Here is a 16,524-nt window from a genome sequence, read left to right as displayed (position 1 = left end):
TGTCAAAGTTTTTGAATAACAAACATGAATTAAAAAAAAAATGGCACAAGCATAATCATTGGTGATTATCTGGTCTTACTTTCCATCACGAGCTAACCTACACATGGTAAATGTAAACAACAAAGCACCTCAGGAGAGGAAACGAAGCCTTCACGTTCACTCTCTTCATTATGTGTTGTTGATTCAACTGTGGTCTCAACAAAGAAGAAGATTAATCCTCTGAAACCACACAAAAGGCAGAAGACAAATTTCAATAATAATCCGTTTTATGAACGAGGTTAGTATGTCACCAAATGAGGCGAAAGGAAAACCTTAACCAGAATGCTGATTATAAGGAATAGAATAAGGAATATTTTAGTCTTAGTTTGAAGTCAATTAAACCATTTTTGACAAAGTTATGACCGTAATATGATTTTGATCTTTTCGTGACCTGACCTTGACCTTTGATCCAACTGGACCCAAAATAAATGGGGTCGTCCAAGGTTCATTGCCGACCTGTGGATTAAATTTGATAGTGTTTGCCAAAGCCGTTTTGCCGGAAAGTTGCTAACAGACAGACAGACAAACAAACAAACAAACAAACAAAGACAAACAAACCGGACAATTACAATATCCCGCTCCCTCCCTCTGGGGGGCGGGGGGGGGTCAGAATAATAACAATGGCTCTAATTTTAGAAAACATGTTAATGCGGCAAACAGCCCGGAAATTGTGTGTTATCAGCTTTGAAAGAAACTCCCAAAGATAGTGTAAGCAAACTTGGTTTATATAAAGATAAACAACTGCTTTTGTTTTTTAGATCCTCGTGGAGGATCTCAGTCTTACTCACGTTGTTGTTCTTCATCTTCTTCTTGTGGACTTTTTTGTTTCACAGCCTACAGTTTTCATCGAAACTTCCTGAAACTTGGCATATTGTTACGAATTTGGAATTCAATTGCACACAACATACAGGTTCCCTTAGTCAGCTATGTCGATAAGTGCATGTTCCTGAGATAGCTCACCTTCCATTGTTTAAATGTTTTGAAATTGATTAGATGCGCTGCGGATCAATTTAATAGTTAGGGAGCGAACAATGGAGACATCCCTCCCCCTCTTCTGCGAAGAGGAAGAAGAACCCTGCGGTGACGGCAACAACTCCCTCCCACCAGTGGTTGAGTGGGGGGGGGGGTGGATCACGAGGGCACGAGTCACGCCGGGTGCGGGGGAGGGGGTGCAAAGGATAAAGAGGACATCTTTTCTTTGTTCATGGCGGAGTCCCGTGGTGGGCAGAGTTCGTGAAGAAGTCCCGTTCTGAGTCCCATGCGCAGAGTTCGTGCGCGGAGTCCCGTGGGAGGAGTAAGCTTTTTTTGCTTCGGAGAGAGCAGTCGTTCAGCAGGCCATCGGGTCCTGCTTGGCTTGCTTGGCTTGAGGCCTTCGGAAGCTTTTTGCTTCGGCTGGCTCAGTGAGCTTCGGCTGCTGCTTTGTTTTGGAAGGAACTTGAGCCGGTTGCTCGGCTCGAGCTGTGATTGGAGGCTTCTTCCTCTTCTTCCTCTTCCTCTTCCTCTTGGTTCGTGGAGCTTTTCGTTCTCTATTTTGTTTCCCGGCTTGGTGCGACGCATCGGCCTCTTCTTGAAGTTGGATCCTCGGAGAAGCGACGATCGACAGGAAGGATCGGCGCCTCGTCTCACTGGCAAGTTTTGAGAAGCGCGGGAGGATTCGCGGGAGCTCGGGAAGGATCGCGGTGATTGGATCCAGCTCGCTCTTGCTGGAGCCCGGATCCGGACAAGTTGAAGACCACACGAGGTGGAAAGGTTCGAGTCTATCTCTGAGTTTCAGCTCACCTGTCCTCCGAGCTGGAGCTCATGATTAAAGGCCTCAGCCACCATTTTGTGTGTGTGTGTGTGTGTGTGTGTGTGTGTGTGTGTGTGTGTGTGTGTGTGTGTGTGTGTGTGTGTGTGTGTGTGTGTGTGTCCATCTAATAAGTAGGAACTGCTATTAAGTGTAAAAGACTGTACATAATAAGTAGACTGTTGTAGTTCTTTTATCATGCTTTTGTTGCTTGTATAATTGCATACGTGTTTTGCCTTATTTAATTGCATACGTGTTTCATTATAATAAATGTCCTTGTGTGAATGTAAACCTGCTCGTTGCGTCTATTCCCTCATTGACTGAACATTTTGTGTGCTGGGATTTAGAAAGCCATTGGTTTGCCGTAATAGGAGGACATTTGGACTGACGGTTTTGGCGATTACGCCGCTCGGAATCGCGCACGGACAAGCTCGCCTGGGCGGTTTCTTCCGTACGAGTTCCGTCGAGGGTGGAATACCCCGGTAGTTGGATCACATGGGTATTTAGGTACATTGCAGGTTGGCAATCGACCCTACCTCACGTGATCTGCCGATTGGCGTATTTCGGTTCTTGTACAAGGACCCGTCGCTCGGAGTTATCCGGGCGGTGATCGAAATTCCGGGCGATCGGTCGGGCCGACTCAACGTGCGGCTCCGTTCAGAGCGGTCGGTTGGCGGCCGACCCCCGGCTGTAACAACTGGTTGTCAGGAGTGCGATTCGGCCCCCTCCACCTCCATAGGAAAATTCACGGAGTCGGATCAGGGGTATACGGAGCAACCCACCCCCCGCCCCCCCCCCCATGTCTCCAAATTACGAGCGTTATAAATTTTATTCCCAGCATGTAAAATGTTCAGCCAAGGCGAGCAGGCGGCAGGAGGGATTAGGAATGGATTTGGAAATGTTAGAATCTATAGCTCAGAACGAAATCACCGTTCAGGACACTCCCATTATGCGCCAGGTATTGTTAATTTTGCTGGCAAAGATGGATGGCATGGGAAGCGAAGTGGATGAAAGTGCTTGCAAGATAATAAGCGACATGGAAACAAATACGCAACAAATGAAAAATGAATGGGGAAACAAAATGGATGAAATGCAAAGCGAAATGAAAGCTCCAATTGGTTCTTCTGACCACGTCCTTGTCAAAGTGGACATCTCTCTGGCTGTTATCAGAGAACCACCTCACCGCCGTCGAGTCTGGCATTTCACTCAAGCCGACTGGCAGGGTGTCAGAGCAGCCATCAAACTTACAGACTGGTCTCCTATCACTACTTTCTCAAACATCAACTCATCCTGGGAATTCTTTCAAAGAAACTTGCTCTCCCTCATGCACAGATTTATCCCCTCTCGTGTTCAGTTGTCTTACCCTTCCTCCCGCCCTTGCTTTACTGAAGCTTGTGGCGAGGCAGTTGTCCTGAAACAACTTGCCTTTGCCTCATGGAAAGCAAACCCAACTGAGTGCAATCTCAGTTCTTTCCACAAAGCTCGGAACAAGTGTGTATCTACCCTCAGGAGAGCCAGAAAACAACATCTTTCTCATCTCAAGTCTGAACTCTCAAACCTCTCTCCCTCCTCAAAATCCTGGTGGCGTTTAATCAAATCTGTTTCTGGTGTATGTTCCCCCTCCATCCCCTCCCTTATCTCAAATGGCCGCACTGCTGATTCCACACGTGATAAAGCTGAATGTCTAAACTCGGTGTTTGCAGCTAAATCTTGTGTCCTAAACCCATCACTATCTCTACCCACTTTACCCAGTCGCACCGAACTGTCCCTGGACTCTGTATCCTTTTCTCCTGACAAGGTGGAGAGCTTGCTTTCAAACCTCGAGTCAGATTCTGCAACCGGTCCAGACAGCATCAGCCCACGTGTCCTCAAAGCCTGCTCTTCTGCTCTTGCTCACCCTCTCTCTGTTCTATTCACCCTCACATTTGCCCAAGGTCATCTGCCATCTGCTTGGAAATCTGCTAACATCACTGCCCTGCATAAAAAAGGTGCAAAAACAGATCCCTATAACTACAGACCAATCAGCCTTCTCCCAATCATCAGCAAGGTGATGGAATCCATCATCGCTTCAGATATGAAATCCTTCCTCTTCTCCAATGGCTTGATTTCCAATCATCAATTTGGTTTCAGACCAGGTCACTCTATCCTGGATATGCTGCTTCTGCTCTCCCATCAATGGATGGAGGTCCTCAATGCCAGACAGGAAATCCGAGCCGTATCCCTGGACATATCACGTGCTTTTGACACAGTCTGGCACCCTGCCCTGCTCACCAAACTCTCTTCCCATGGTATTCAAGGCCATCTCCACTCATGGCTCGCAGACTTCCTCTCCTGTCGCAGTCAACGTGTGGCCCTAAATGGAGTTCTTTCATCCCCTCTTCCTGTGCAGGCTGGAGTTCCTCAAGGTAGCGTTCTGGGCCCTGTTCTTTTTCTGGTTTTCATCAATGATCTCTCGGACTCTGGAAATTCCTCTATTTCTCTTTGCCGACGACTCCACCCTCTGCCGTACCATCTGTCATCCCTCAGATCGGCAAGCAGCAGCTTCTTCGCTCACTGCAGATCTGGATAAAATCACAAACTGGTCCAACACGTGGAACATGTCTTTCAATCCAGACAAATCTCACACTCTCACTATGTCTCTTCGAAAGGACCGTTTACAAAACCCCCCCATCCACTTTCTCAACAATCCTCTGGAAGAAGTCTTTTCTTTCAAGCTTCTGGGTCTCACTATCTGCCATGACCTTTCCTGGGAAAGTCACATTTCCAACCTCGCCTCAAAAGCCAGTCGCCGACTGGGAATCCTCCGTCGTGCTAAGTCCTTCCTCGGCCCTCTTGAGCTCCTGACCACTTACAAAGTCCGTAGCCTGATGGAGTACTGCTCTCCCCTCTGGGCTGGTGCTCCTGCCTCCCACCTTTCTCGGCTTCACGCTGTCGAAACCAGGGCATTTAAGATCATCGGCATCTCCCGCAATGAAGCTGAGTCTTTGGGCCTCTCACTCAATCACCGCAGGTTGGTCGGTGGTCTTTCTGTCTTCTACCGACTCCTCTCCAGCCTTGCCCCTCCCCTGCTCTCTCTGCGATTTGTCCCCACCACATTTCCACAGGGCGCTCAAGGTCCGCCAACAACCCCCTTCTGGTAAAACTACCAAAATCACGAATCACTGCTCATCTTCACTCTTTCATTCCTCTTTTTTCCCGCCTTTGGAATAAACTTCCTCACTCTATTCTTTCCCATTCTTCCCTCCAGGCTTTCAAAACAGCTGTTAACCAACACCTCTTATCTTCCCCCATCCAAATCCTCGATCTTTTCTACCCCCGATAATCCACCCAAGCCCACTTCCTTCATTTCTCCTGCTTTCCTTCCTGAAAGTCCCTGAAATGTCCATCTTCTCTTCGCCATGTTCCCCATCCCATCCCCATCCCTCTCCCTTCCACAGTTCACCTAATGTGTCTGTTCCCCACTGTTTTGTCCCTTCCACTCCCGCCCCTCTTGTCTCATGCCTCCTTGCTGTGAGTTGTGTGTTTGCTCTCATACGAGCCTCGACCAAGGTATACAAAAAAAAAAAAAAAAAGCTAATTTAAAAGAAAACGCAAAGGAAATGAAGGAAGAAATAAAAAACAACATGGATGAGAATATGCAAAAACTGCGGGGTGAGATGCAGCGCATCGAGCGGAATCTCCAGGCTGGGCAAAAGGCAGTGACGGCAGTTGCGAGGAGCGAAACGTGGGCAGTGGAGCTCATAATGGCAGCACCACGTGCTGGAGCAAGCGAGCTGAGGGGGAGTGTGGACTGTGTCGGCCCCGCGGTGGAGGACAAAGTAATACGGGGGATGTGTAAAGGCCCAGTCACACCTTGACGTTTTAGCCAGCTTTTGCCGATTTTTGAAAAATTTGTCTAAAACGCTGGCACACGTCGAATACGTTATGGGTAAGTTTTGGAAACATTGAGAGCACGCTGAAAAATACTGCCATACGTCGTAGTATGGTGGCTTTCATCGTTGTACTTTGCGGTTGTCCTCAAATTTTAGCATGCTTAAAATTTTACGACTTATGCCAGCGTATGACTCAAAAGTTCCGCGACGCTGGCCATAAGTTGTCGGCACGTTATGCGATCGTTGACACACGTCGACACGTTAATTTTAAGTTAATCATCAGTCGAAACACATCGAGGTAATGTTAAGCGTACCCAAAACTTATTTCTAACCTATAAGTAACGTGTTGTAGGCATGTTACGCGATCGTTGACACACGTGACTTGTAAGGTACTCATAAGTCGAAACACGTCAATGTAATGGTTCGCGTCAATGTTCCAGACTCCGTTTTTTTTTTGTTTTTTTTCTTCGGTATGACGGTCATGTTGACACTTCGATATCTAGTGCGGTTATGATTTAAATCGTTGAGCGGCAGCATATTAATTATATTATATTATAACCGCATGAGAAATCGAAGTGTCAACATCACCGTCATACCGAAGAAAAAAAAATACCCCCAAGAGGGAGTACCGGTCATCTCTGCCAGAGGTCAAAAGTAACTCTGTGCCAGACTGGAATATGGGCAGTTCATAAAGTACGTACGCTCTACTTCCAGGTTCCAAAACCACCCACCCCCTTCTGTATGCAGGCTCATGACCAAAATACATCGCTAATCGCTTGCAAAGCCAGCAGTTCCTTTTGAACCGATGTTTGAAAGCCATGACGATGCAGTCCCTCGCGATGTAGTTTACCTTTTTCTTTTAATATCACAGCACGTCATTCATGAAAATAAAAGTACAAATTGACATTCAAAACAATGTTAATGTCATAAATGAAAGTAAGTGTGCATATAAACTTGTGTTGCATTGTTTTAGTTAAATCTGACAAAAGCTTCAAATGTAATATTTGTCTCGGAGAGTTCCGGTTCTTAAGTAAATACTTTTTTTTTTGTATGTACGTACTTTATGAACGGCCCATTCAGGGAATCAGAACGAAGTTTGAAGGGCGATAAAATTGGAACGAGAGCGAATTTCAAAAAAATGGCTCGTGTTGTTCTTGATAATAGTCCATAGTATCTGAATCACTAATAACATTTGATCTCTCTTGATAAATGAGGGAGGAGATACGATTTGAAATTGACGATTTTCGCAACTTTGACTGCGACCTTGGGCGACCTTGTAAGTTACATCGTCGTGCATGTCTCATCGACCTCTATCCATTCCACTATTGGTTATTTGTCTCCACTCGGTTTGATTGTGGACGGACGGACGGTCGGACGGACGGACGGAGAGACTTCGAGACTGGGGTTATTAGGTCATCTCAACTGAGATGATAGAGATGACCTAAAAACCAGGGAGTCTGGAACACTGACGCTAACCATTACATTGACATGTTTCGACTTATGAGTAACTTACAAGTAACTTTTGTCGACATGTGCCAACGATCGCATATTATGCGTACAACTTATTCCCATCACATGCGGAACGTGTGAGGCATACGGCAAGTTAGTCGTAAAATGTTTAACACGTTTAAAAGTAGAAGACGTACTCCACTTACTACGACGTATGATAGCGTACTTTAGCGTTCTATTCACGTATACCAAACGTACCCACACCGTATTCGACGTGCGCCAGCGTTTGACACATATCTCAGAGGTCGACATATGCTGGCAAGATCGCCAAGGTGTGACTGCGATGTTGACACTTCCATTTCTCCGGAGGTTATGATTTGAATCATTGTGCAGCAGCCTTTTAATAGGCTACGCCACGTAATCATCGGCGATACGTGCAGCGCGCTATGCATAAGTTAGACTATCGTTGGGCATAGGTTGTGAATGGCGACAACAGGATAAGCATTCGTTGGTATAAGTTATCTATAAGACAACGAAACGTTCTGTGTTTGTTACTAATACGTTATGCATACGACCAACTCATTATGAATACGTCCGAATCTTTAAAAAAAAACATCAAAAGTTCAGCGAAAGCCAGCGTTTTACATACATTTTGATACGCTGTCATTGCTGGCGAAAACGACAAGGTGTGACTGGGTCTTTACCATTTATCCCCTCACCAGATATGACTTATCCTGAAGTTGTATCTTCATGCAAGTTAACTCTACACAATGTTCAGGGTCTCAAGTCGCACATCGAAGACTTGAGGTCTGACAGACATTTCCTGGAAGGAAATTTCATTTGTCTCACAGAAACATGGCTAACCAATGATGATCCACAAGGAATGCCGGAGCTGGATGGATTTCTATTTCATCACAAACCAAGGGGACAATGCTATGATTAATCTGAAGGCCTCTTTGCTAACTTCAAGCAACAATCTCATGGTGAAGTGGGATTATACTACACAACGACGACTCGCTGTGAAATTGTGTATTTTCCTGCAACAAACCTGGAAAGTCTGGTATTCAACAATGTTGATCATAATGCTATATTTGCATTGATTAAAAGACCATCATCTTAGAAAATAGATCTTTTCAGAAAGACCATGATTTTGCTGTTAAACAAACTCGATACTTTCCAAGGTGGCTGCCTTGTGATTGGTGATTTCAACGAGGACATTTTCAAATCCTCCTCTGCAGCCAAGATGATGGCAGAAAAAGGTTTTCTTCATTGTGTGAGAGAAACGACCACAGAAAATGGCACTTTAATTGATCATGTATATGTCAGGGGTGCAGACAATGTGAAAGTACATGTTCTTCCAACATATTACAGTAACCACAAAGCTGTCACTATTGAGTTCTGAGTATTGTCTAAAGCTGGCAGTCTGCAACCTTCAGCTGAACAACTTTGGTGCATTTCCTGTTCCTCATTGATCAAACACCCTTCTTTTTCATTATCAATTTTCAGAAAGATCTTTAAGTGTTGTGCAATGAGGGGAAAAATATGTACTTGTGCTTCAATATCCATTGTGCTCACCCCAGACATGTCCATGTACCTTTCATTCCTCTGCATACCCTGATTTGTCCAAGCCTCCCTCTGTTTTATCCTTTAACACAACTGCTGATGTTTCCCCACTCGTGGTCCTTTTGCCCAGTTGTGTCCTGATCTGTTCAGTATTCTCATTCTTCCATGAACCTTGATTTTTTTAGACAAAAGGTGTCTGTGTCTGTCTGTCTTTCTGTTGTCTCTTGTTCTCTGTCTCTTTCTCCCTGTCTTTCTCAGTTTCTCGACCCCTTATGGACAGTACAGGTTAAGCCGAAGTGCCCAAATGCTAGAGTGCTTGTGATTTATGTTCTGGCTGGGCTCGCGCCATAAATTGCTGGACAACAGCACAGCACGAGGGTATTTGGGATGGCTGTGAGGGTTATTCTGGGCCTTATAAGGGGTTCAAGCACTATTTTGAGAATATCAAAGAAAGTTGATTTTTTAGTTTGTTCTTTACCGTTACCTTACCCACTTTTGTGAAAATGTCCCTTAAATCTCAACTTTGTGCAACGACTTCTTGGAGGAAATGCCAAATGATGGACAAACACTGCATCCTGTTATAAAGACACAACACGCTGTTTGTGATTTATCTGCTTGCTCCACTCTTATCTTCAATACCACCTGCTCATCCCCACCAGCAGAGAATTTAACTTGGTAAACTGATTGATTGTAATAATGGGGTAGCAATAACGCACAGCATTGATGGGCCAAATGGCTTCCACCTGTATCCAAGTTGTTTGTGGAGGTATTGAATAGGTATGACAAAACCCTGGAACAGAAACACTTTGGGACATGGAAACTGCCTAATATCATTGTCCATCTACATACGAGGTACACACGCTTGATGTGGGCATTTATAGACATCGATGTGGATCATCAAAAAAAACATATAATCCCAATATTTTTTTTTTTCATTCCATGTTGCCCAGATCGTTTTGCATCAATATAGTACCGTTTTTGGGGGGGTTTTGTGCAACCAGTTGCTTGCTGGTACAGGCTAAAGTGACGCTTTGGCACAACGTTATTGCATGCAGAAAAGGAATGGCTCTCAATTTCAAAATTTTCACAACTATCCATTACCTTTGTGCTCTTAAATTTTCATTCTACACATTGAATATGTACTATTGACTGAATTTCCCTTCTCTTATTTCGGTTAACATATCAGTGTGGCACTGTGGTTGTAAATTATGTCTGCATGTGGTTGTCAACGCTCGTCATTGTAATTTAATTTTGTGTGCAAATATTTTTATTTTGATATAGATGCCCAGGACAAAGTATTGGAAAAAGGGACAGCACAAAAAGGTCATCACTGCTGCACCCACTGGGGCAAATGTCCTCATCAACACTGGGACAGATGTCCCACCCATTGGTGCTGCAATGATTGAAAAGGCTGCCCAAAGTTCTGTACAAAACGTTGCACAAAGATGCAATAAAACTCCGACAAATGACTCATAAAATGGCTGCAAATATAGAAGGTCGACAAGTCCCAATTGAAGAGCCTCCAAAAATATTGCTTTTGCCAAATTTGGCTGCCTGTATCCAAGGTAGTTTTCATCAAAGTGATGCCAATTTTTTAGAAAAAAAAGGTAAACAATGTGTTGCCAATAGCTGTGCTTCAATATTGTTTGACAAAATTAAAAATGCTTCCTCTTGGATACCGACTGATGTAGACTTTGTTCTTGAGGCAGGTAATGAATTGCATGGATTGGTGCAAAGCTCTTCATCACATAATAATCCTCTGCTTTTGTTATCTGAATTGCCGCCTGCTGTACATTTATTACACACAAACTTTTTGATCACTCTTGGACACTCTCTTGTTGGATTTTTATCCAGTAGAATAGATATTATCGGTGGTTTTTTAATGCCTTTGAACGATGCTTTGACAACAACTCTAACACTGTACAATCACTGCTTCATAACATTTGGAGCTTCAACTTTTGCAGTTATGAAAGAAAATCTCTTTTATGATTTTGATTCTCATTCAAAAGGTAGGGATGGAACTCAAGTTCCGAATGGTGATCTGTACTAATAAAGTACAGAAGTGTCTCGGAGGTATAAGAACACTGCCTGAAGCTAGCAGCATCCATGAATCTGAGATGTGAGGAAACTCAGTTTGAAGTCACTGGCGTGAATGTCGGTGTTATGAATGGGCAGAGTGTAGCTCGTCAAACAACAGTTGCATACACTCACACAAGTGACGCAGACATTGTTCTATATACCAATCACACACAGTATCCCTCACATACACTCAGTCCAGAGACTTGCACAAATGCTGTATTTGGCACGAAAGATTGTCTAATAATAGTAGGAACCGTCTAAAAAGTAGGAACTGCTGTTAAGTGTAAATGACTGTACATAATAAGTAGACGGTTGTACTTCTTTTGTCGTGCTTTTGTTGCTTGTATAATTGCATACGCGTTTTGCCTTATTTAATTGCATACGTGTTTCATTATAATAAATGTCCTTGTGTGAATGTAAACCTGCTCGTTGCGTCCATTCCCTCATTGACTGAACATTTGCGTTGGGAGTGAGAAAGCCATTGGTTTGCCGTAATAGGAGGACATTTGGGCCGACGGTTCTCCGCGATTACGCCGCTCGGAATCACGCATGGACAAGCTCGCCTCGGCGGTTTGTTCCGTACGAGTTCCGTCGAGGGTGCAATACCCCGGTAGTTGGATCACGTGGGTATTTAGGTACATTGAAGATTGGCAATCGACCCTACCCCACGTGATCTGCCGAATGGCGTATTTCGGTTCTTGTACAAGGACCCGTCGCTCAGAGTTATCAGGGCGATCGGTCGGGCCGACGACTCGACTTGCGGCTCCTTTCAGAGCGGTCGGTTGGCGGCTGAGCCCCCGGCCAACAACAATATATATATATATATATATATATATATATATATATATATATATATATATATATATATATATATATATATATATATATATATATATATATATATATATATATATATTGTTGCGGATTCGCGCCCGCCGGCGTGCGAACGGCCACGTAACTCGAATCGCGGCACGTCGCCCACCGGACGGACAATCCAGTCGTGACCCTCTCGGACTAACGCCGGGAACTAGTCACGGGTGGACCTTTCGGCCTCACCACGATCGTGCCAATCGGCCCCCCGCGTGGGATAGGGTTGCTCGCCAAATTCGACCTACCCAAGTACCCACACGGAGGGTAGACCGGGCGATCGCACCTCGCCGCAGGTCGACTTCGGACACGGGCCACTTTAAGCGACCCGTTCCGTACTATCGGGATAACCGAGCGGTGTTATCGTCGGCCCCGACGGTTCGATTAATTATCGGGCGTTTTAGCCCACGACCAACCCTTTACGTGAAGTAAGATGGAGATTCAATAAAGGAAAAGACGAAGCGAAACGGGAAAACAGTTCAACAATAAGCACATTTATTTCACGATGAACGGAAAGCACACATATACAATTACACCAAAAGCAAATGTAAAAGGAGAAGAAACACACAATATTACACAAAAAGCAAATATAAAAGAAGAAGACAATGCAGAGCTATCCGGCAACCGAGCACACGGCAACACTTATACAATTTTACTTCACAGACGGCGCCGACAACACATATACCCAAAGCAAAAGAAAAGGACCACCCTCAAGGATGAGGCGGGCCTGGGGCCGAGACCGCGTCGGGCCTACCCGTCTGATGATGAGACGCAAAGTGGCGGTGGCGCCCCGACTCCGCGGGCCTCGCGGACAGTGTCTGGTATTGGGTGGGAAAGGGGCCCCCTTGTCGCACTATCTCAGCGCGGGGGGAAACAGGAGGGGGCTGTTGATGCTCGGGGGAAAGGAGGATATCTCCCTGTCTCGGGTCCCGCGACGAGCGTCTCCACCACGACCTCGGTCGCGCCGCCAGCCTCTCCCTCCGTAGCTCCCCGACTCCGATGCGAGCACCCCCTCAACCGCCTTCGCCACTGCCGCCTCTCCACAGCTTCGTCCGATCGCCCTCTCAGTCTCCTCTCTTGACTCGTCCCAACTCTTCACTGGCTCCGCGAACTCCCAACTGCGAACTCGACTGACGAACGCGGCCCCTTATATGCCCCGTGGCTTCGCCCCTTCACCTTTGACCCTTTACCTCCGACCCTTCACCTCTAACTGGCTCCCCATTGGACCGAGGAAAAGTGGGCGTGAATGCTTTTTGATCCATGAATTTGCATATAGCGACCACACTCCAACGCCCTGGAGGCGGGGCCAAATCGCCCCACGCTCACCGATAGGACGGAACAGAAGTGGGCGTGTCGTTTTTGATCCGTTTTCTTCGGAAAGTCTGTGATGTTTCTGAACACGCTGCTCGGTGCGCGCCCTGCACGAGTCCAGTATCGGTGCCCACAAGTGGCGCAAGAATGGTGGTGATGCGATGGTGGCGAGTTGTGACGGTAAAGGTCGTGGCTGTTGTTGTGAAGCGGCGTTGTGGTTGGTGGTTGTTGTGTGATGGCTGTTGAGACGTGGTTGGTGGTGGTAGTAATGGCGGCTGGTCCAAAATAAAGATAGTAAAAGAAAAACGGCTATCCTGAAGAGTCGCAGCCCGACTGAATGACATTTATTCCCTCGAAACAACGGGTTTGGGCCTAACTACACATATACTTACAGAGATATCTCACCTAAGGGACCTGAATGGTGGTTTGTGAATTTCGTCAACCACAACAATATATATATATATATATATATATATATATATATATATATATGTATATATGTATATATGTATATATGTATATATGTATATATATATATATATGTATATGTATATATATATATATATATATATATATATATATATATATATATATATATATATATATATATATATATATATATATATATATATATATATATATGTATATATATATATATATATATATATATATATGTATATATATATATATATATATATATATATATATATATATATATATATATATATATATATATATATATATATATATATATATATATATAAAAACACCCTGCGCAGACAATAACCATCTCAGATTTGGAAAATTCCTCTGAGAAAAAAAGTTATGACGTCAAAATATCTCCGCTAATGCTAATTGCCTAAAAAAAATTATCTCCGAAACTTGGCAAGCTTTTTGAATTCTGTTTGCGGGAATCGACCAGGGCATTAGCAGGGATGAATTACTGCACATACGATATATCACTATAACGTGATATCAATTTTTATGATGTCATTCCTATTTTTTGACATTGTTTGTTTCACAACCCAGAGTTTTCATCGGATCTTCATGAAACTTGCCATGTATATGCAGAAAGCCCACGTGCAGGCAGTAACCATCTCCAATTTTTGAAATTCTTCCAAGAAAAAAAAGTTGACGTCATAATATCTCCACTAATGGAAATCGCCTATTCCATTATCTCCGAAACTGGGCAAGCTGTTTGAATTTTGTTTGCAGGAATCAAGCCGGGAATTAGCACAGATAATTTAATCGCAAACGTGACATCACAATGGCGCCATATTCATTTTTATGACGTCATTAAGACGATGAGGATCTTAGCTCATTTGAGCTTGTTTTGCTTCTTTTTTATTTTAATGTTGAAGGCTTCAGTCACAGACTGAATAGTCCTCTTCGAGGCCGAGCCTTAAATAAAAGAACTGCATCGATATAAAGGTTAGGAAAGAGAGAATAGTGCAAGTTTTTGAGGAAATAATAAAAAAAAAATCTGGCTTTTTGAAAAAAAAGGTCAAAAGTGTTTCGGACGACGTCAGAAGGTAAAGAGTTCCAGAGTTTGGCAGTGGAGGGGAAGAAACAAACATCGTCATGGTCCACCCTTGAAGTGCCAATGGCCACACAATAATCATGTGATGTAACGGCTTGTCGAGTGTTCCTTGGTCTCGCTAATGGTGGAGGTACACAAGCTGCAAGTTATTTCGAGCAGAAACCAAAGTAATATCTGTAGAAAAGAGAAAGAGAGCCTACGATGCAGCATAATTTGAGCTGGTTGAGTTTTGAGGTCACATTGCTGGAGTTGACAAGTCAAATAACTTTTAATTCAATTCTGTCCAGTTAGTATGTGGAGCTGGAACCTTCCCAGATGTGAGAGGGGTATTCTCTACAAGGACGAAACAATCCTTCATGTAGTTGAAGCAACTGTTCAGAGGAGAAGAATCTTTGACATCTGAATAGGACTCCTAATTTATTCGAGGCAGACTTAGCTATTTGTGTAATGTGTGGAGTCCAGGATAAATTTGAAGATAGAGTAATACCAAATAGGTTTATTGTCTCACATGGTGTAATTGTGGAGCTTTCAAAGGATATTGGAGGGTTGAGAGGAGTTTTGGAGAGAGAGATGGGAAGTAATTGAGTTTCTGAAGCATTCAATTTAACTTTATTACATTTTCCCCCCTGGGAGATCTTGTCCAAATCTGAAATTAAAGGAGGTGACTGTGATGAAACGAGATGTAGATCGCGTGAAGGAAGACGGGACAGATGGGAAAGACCTGAAGGAATGTAATGTTGAGTCATCAGCGTATGAGTGCATTTGGTTATTTGTGGAAGAAAAAAAAGGTCATTGATAAAAAGAAGGAAGAGTGTTGGAGACAGAATCGAACCCTGAGGTACTCCGCTGTTGATAAGGAAGGGGGAGATGTTAAAACTTTAACAATTATGGAGATAGAGCAGTTGGAGAGAAAGCTCGATGTGAGAGAGCAGAGTGAAGGAGGAAAGCTTGGATATCAGACCTCGATGCCAAACATTGTCAAAGGCTTTTGAGATATGGCCTACAACAAAGGATTTCCAAAGGTCTCAAAAGAGGAGGCCCAGACATTCGTAATGCAAGAAAGGATATCACCTGTAGATCTTGCCTTGTGAAAGCCATATTGGTGGTCAGATATAAGACTGAGATTCAAGATTCTTAAGAAAATGGGAATTGAGAAGACAAAGACTTTGGAAACAGTAGAAGTCAGAGCAATAGGGTAGTTGGAAGGGTTTGAACGATCACCCTTCTTTAAAATAGTCTGTACTAAGGCATTTTTCCAGGTAAGAGGAAAAGTTTGGGTTTTCAAACAAAAATGATATAAACGAGCAAGCACGGGTGCATGTTCTGAAGCACATTCCTTCAAGACACAGGGAGGAATGCCATCTTGCCCATCGGCCTTATGTCCAGAGAGAGGAGTACATTTTTTCGACTGCATGGAAAGAGATTATAGGGAGGGACATATGATTGGTGAGGGGAGCATCAGAGGGAGATGGAATGTTGAGTCATCCAGGGTGGAGTAAAAGGAGAAAAGAGAACCAAAAAAGATTTGCTCTATCGGTCGGAGAGACAGCGATAGTATCAGCGGAACGGAAAAGCGAAGGAAATGTCGAGCGACAGAAGTTGTCGGAGATACTTTTAGCGAAGGACCAGAAAGATCGATTAGTGGAAGAAAATGACAGGTTGTCACATTTCTTTTGAATGAAGGAATGCTTTGCCTCACAAATAACATATTTGCAATGATTTCTGGCAGATATGAAATCTGAATGCGAGTCAGAGGAAGAAGAGTATTTCCATGTCCGATATGCGGCATCCGCGTTGCACGAATGGCCGCAAAGCAGGAATTATTGAACCAAGAATTGGTCGGAGAGATATACTTGAAAGAGAAGGGGATACAAGCCTCCATTCCTGCAGCAATAACCTCAGCTATACGTTCAGCAGACATAGAGGCATCGCCCGAGGAGAGGCAGTCACCTTTCTAGGGAAACTCAGAAAAGAAGTTCCATAAACCAGTCCAGTCAGCGTTATTGAAATGCCAATAC

The 16,524-nt window shown here is 44.1% G+C and overlaps 1 protein-coding gene across 7 annotated transcripts in view; it reads right to left on the bottom strand.

Annotated features, from left to right (window-relative positions):
* Positions 1-16,524, bottom strand: part of TMEM144 (transmembrane protein 144) — an 84,336-nt gene that overhangs the window by 28,742 nt on the left and 39,070 nt on the right. For all 7 annotated transcript variants that reach the window (XM_085847332.1, XM_085847316.1, XM_085847324.1 and 4 more), the window contains one exon: positions 129-219. In XM_085847332.1, coding sequence (XP_085703458.1) covers positions 129-219 — 91 coding nt within the window. The remainder of the gene's footprint in view (positions 1-128; positions 220-16,524) is intronic.

Source organism: Eptatretus burgeri, chromosome 1, assembly GCF_056783735.1.
Source record: "Eptatretus burgeri isolate ZD-2024b chromosome 1, Ebu_testis_v1, whole genome shotgun sequence".
Lineage (NCBI taxonomy): Eukaryota > Metazoa > Chordata > Myxini > Myxiniformes > Myxinidae > Eptatretus > Eptatretus burgeri.
The sequence above is the reverse complement of the archived record's forward strand: the minus strand, read 5'-3'. Positions and strand labels throughout refer to the sequence as shown.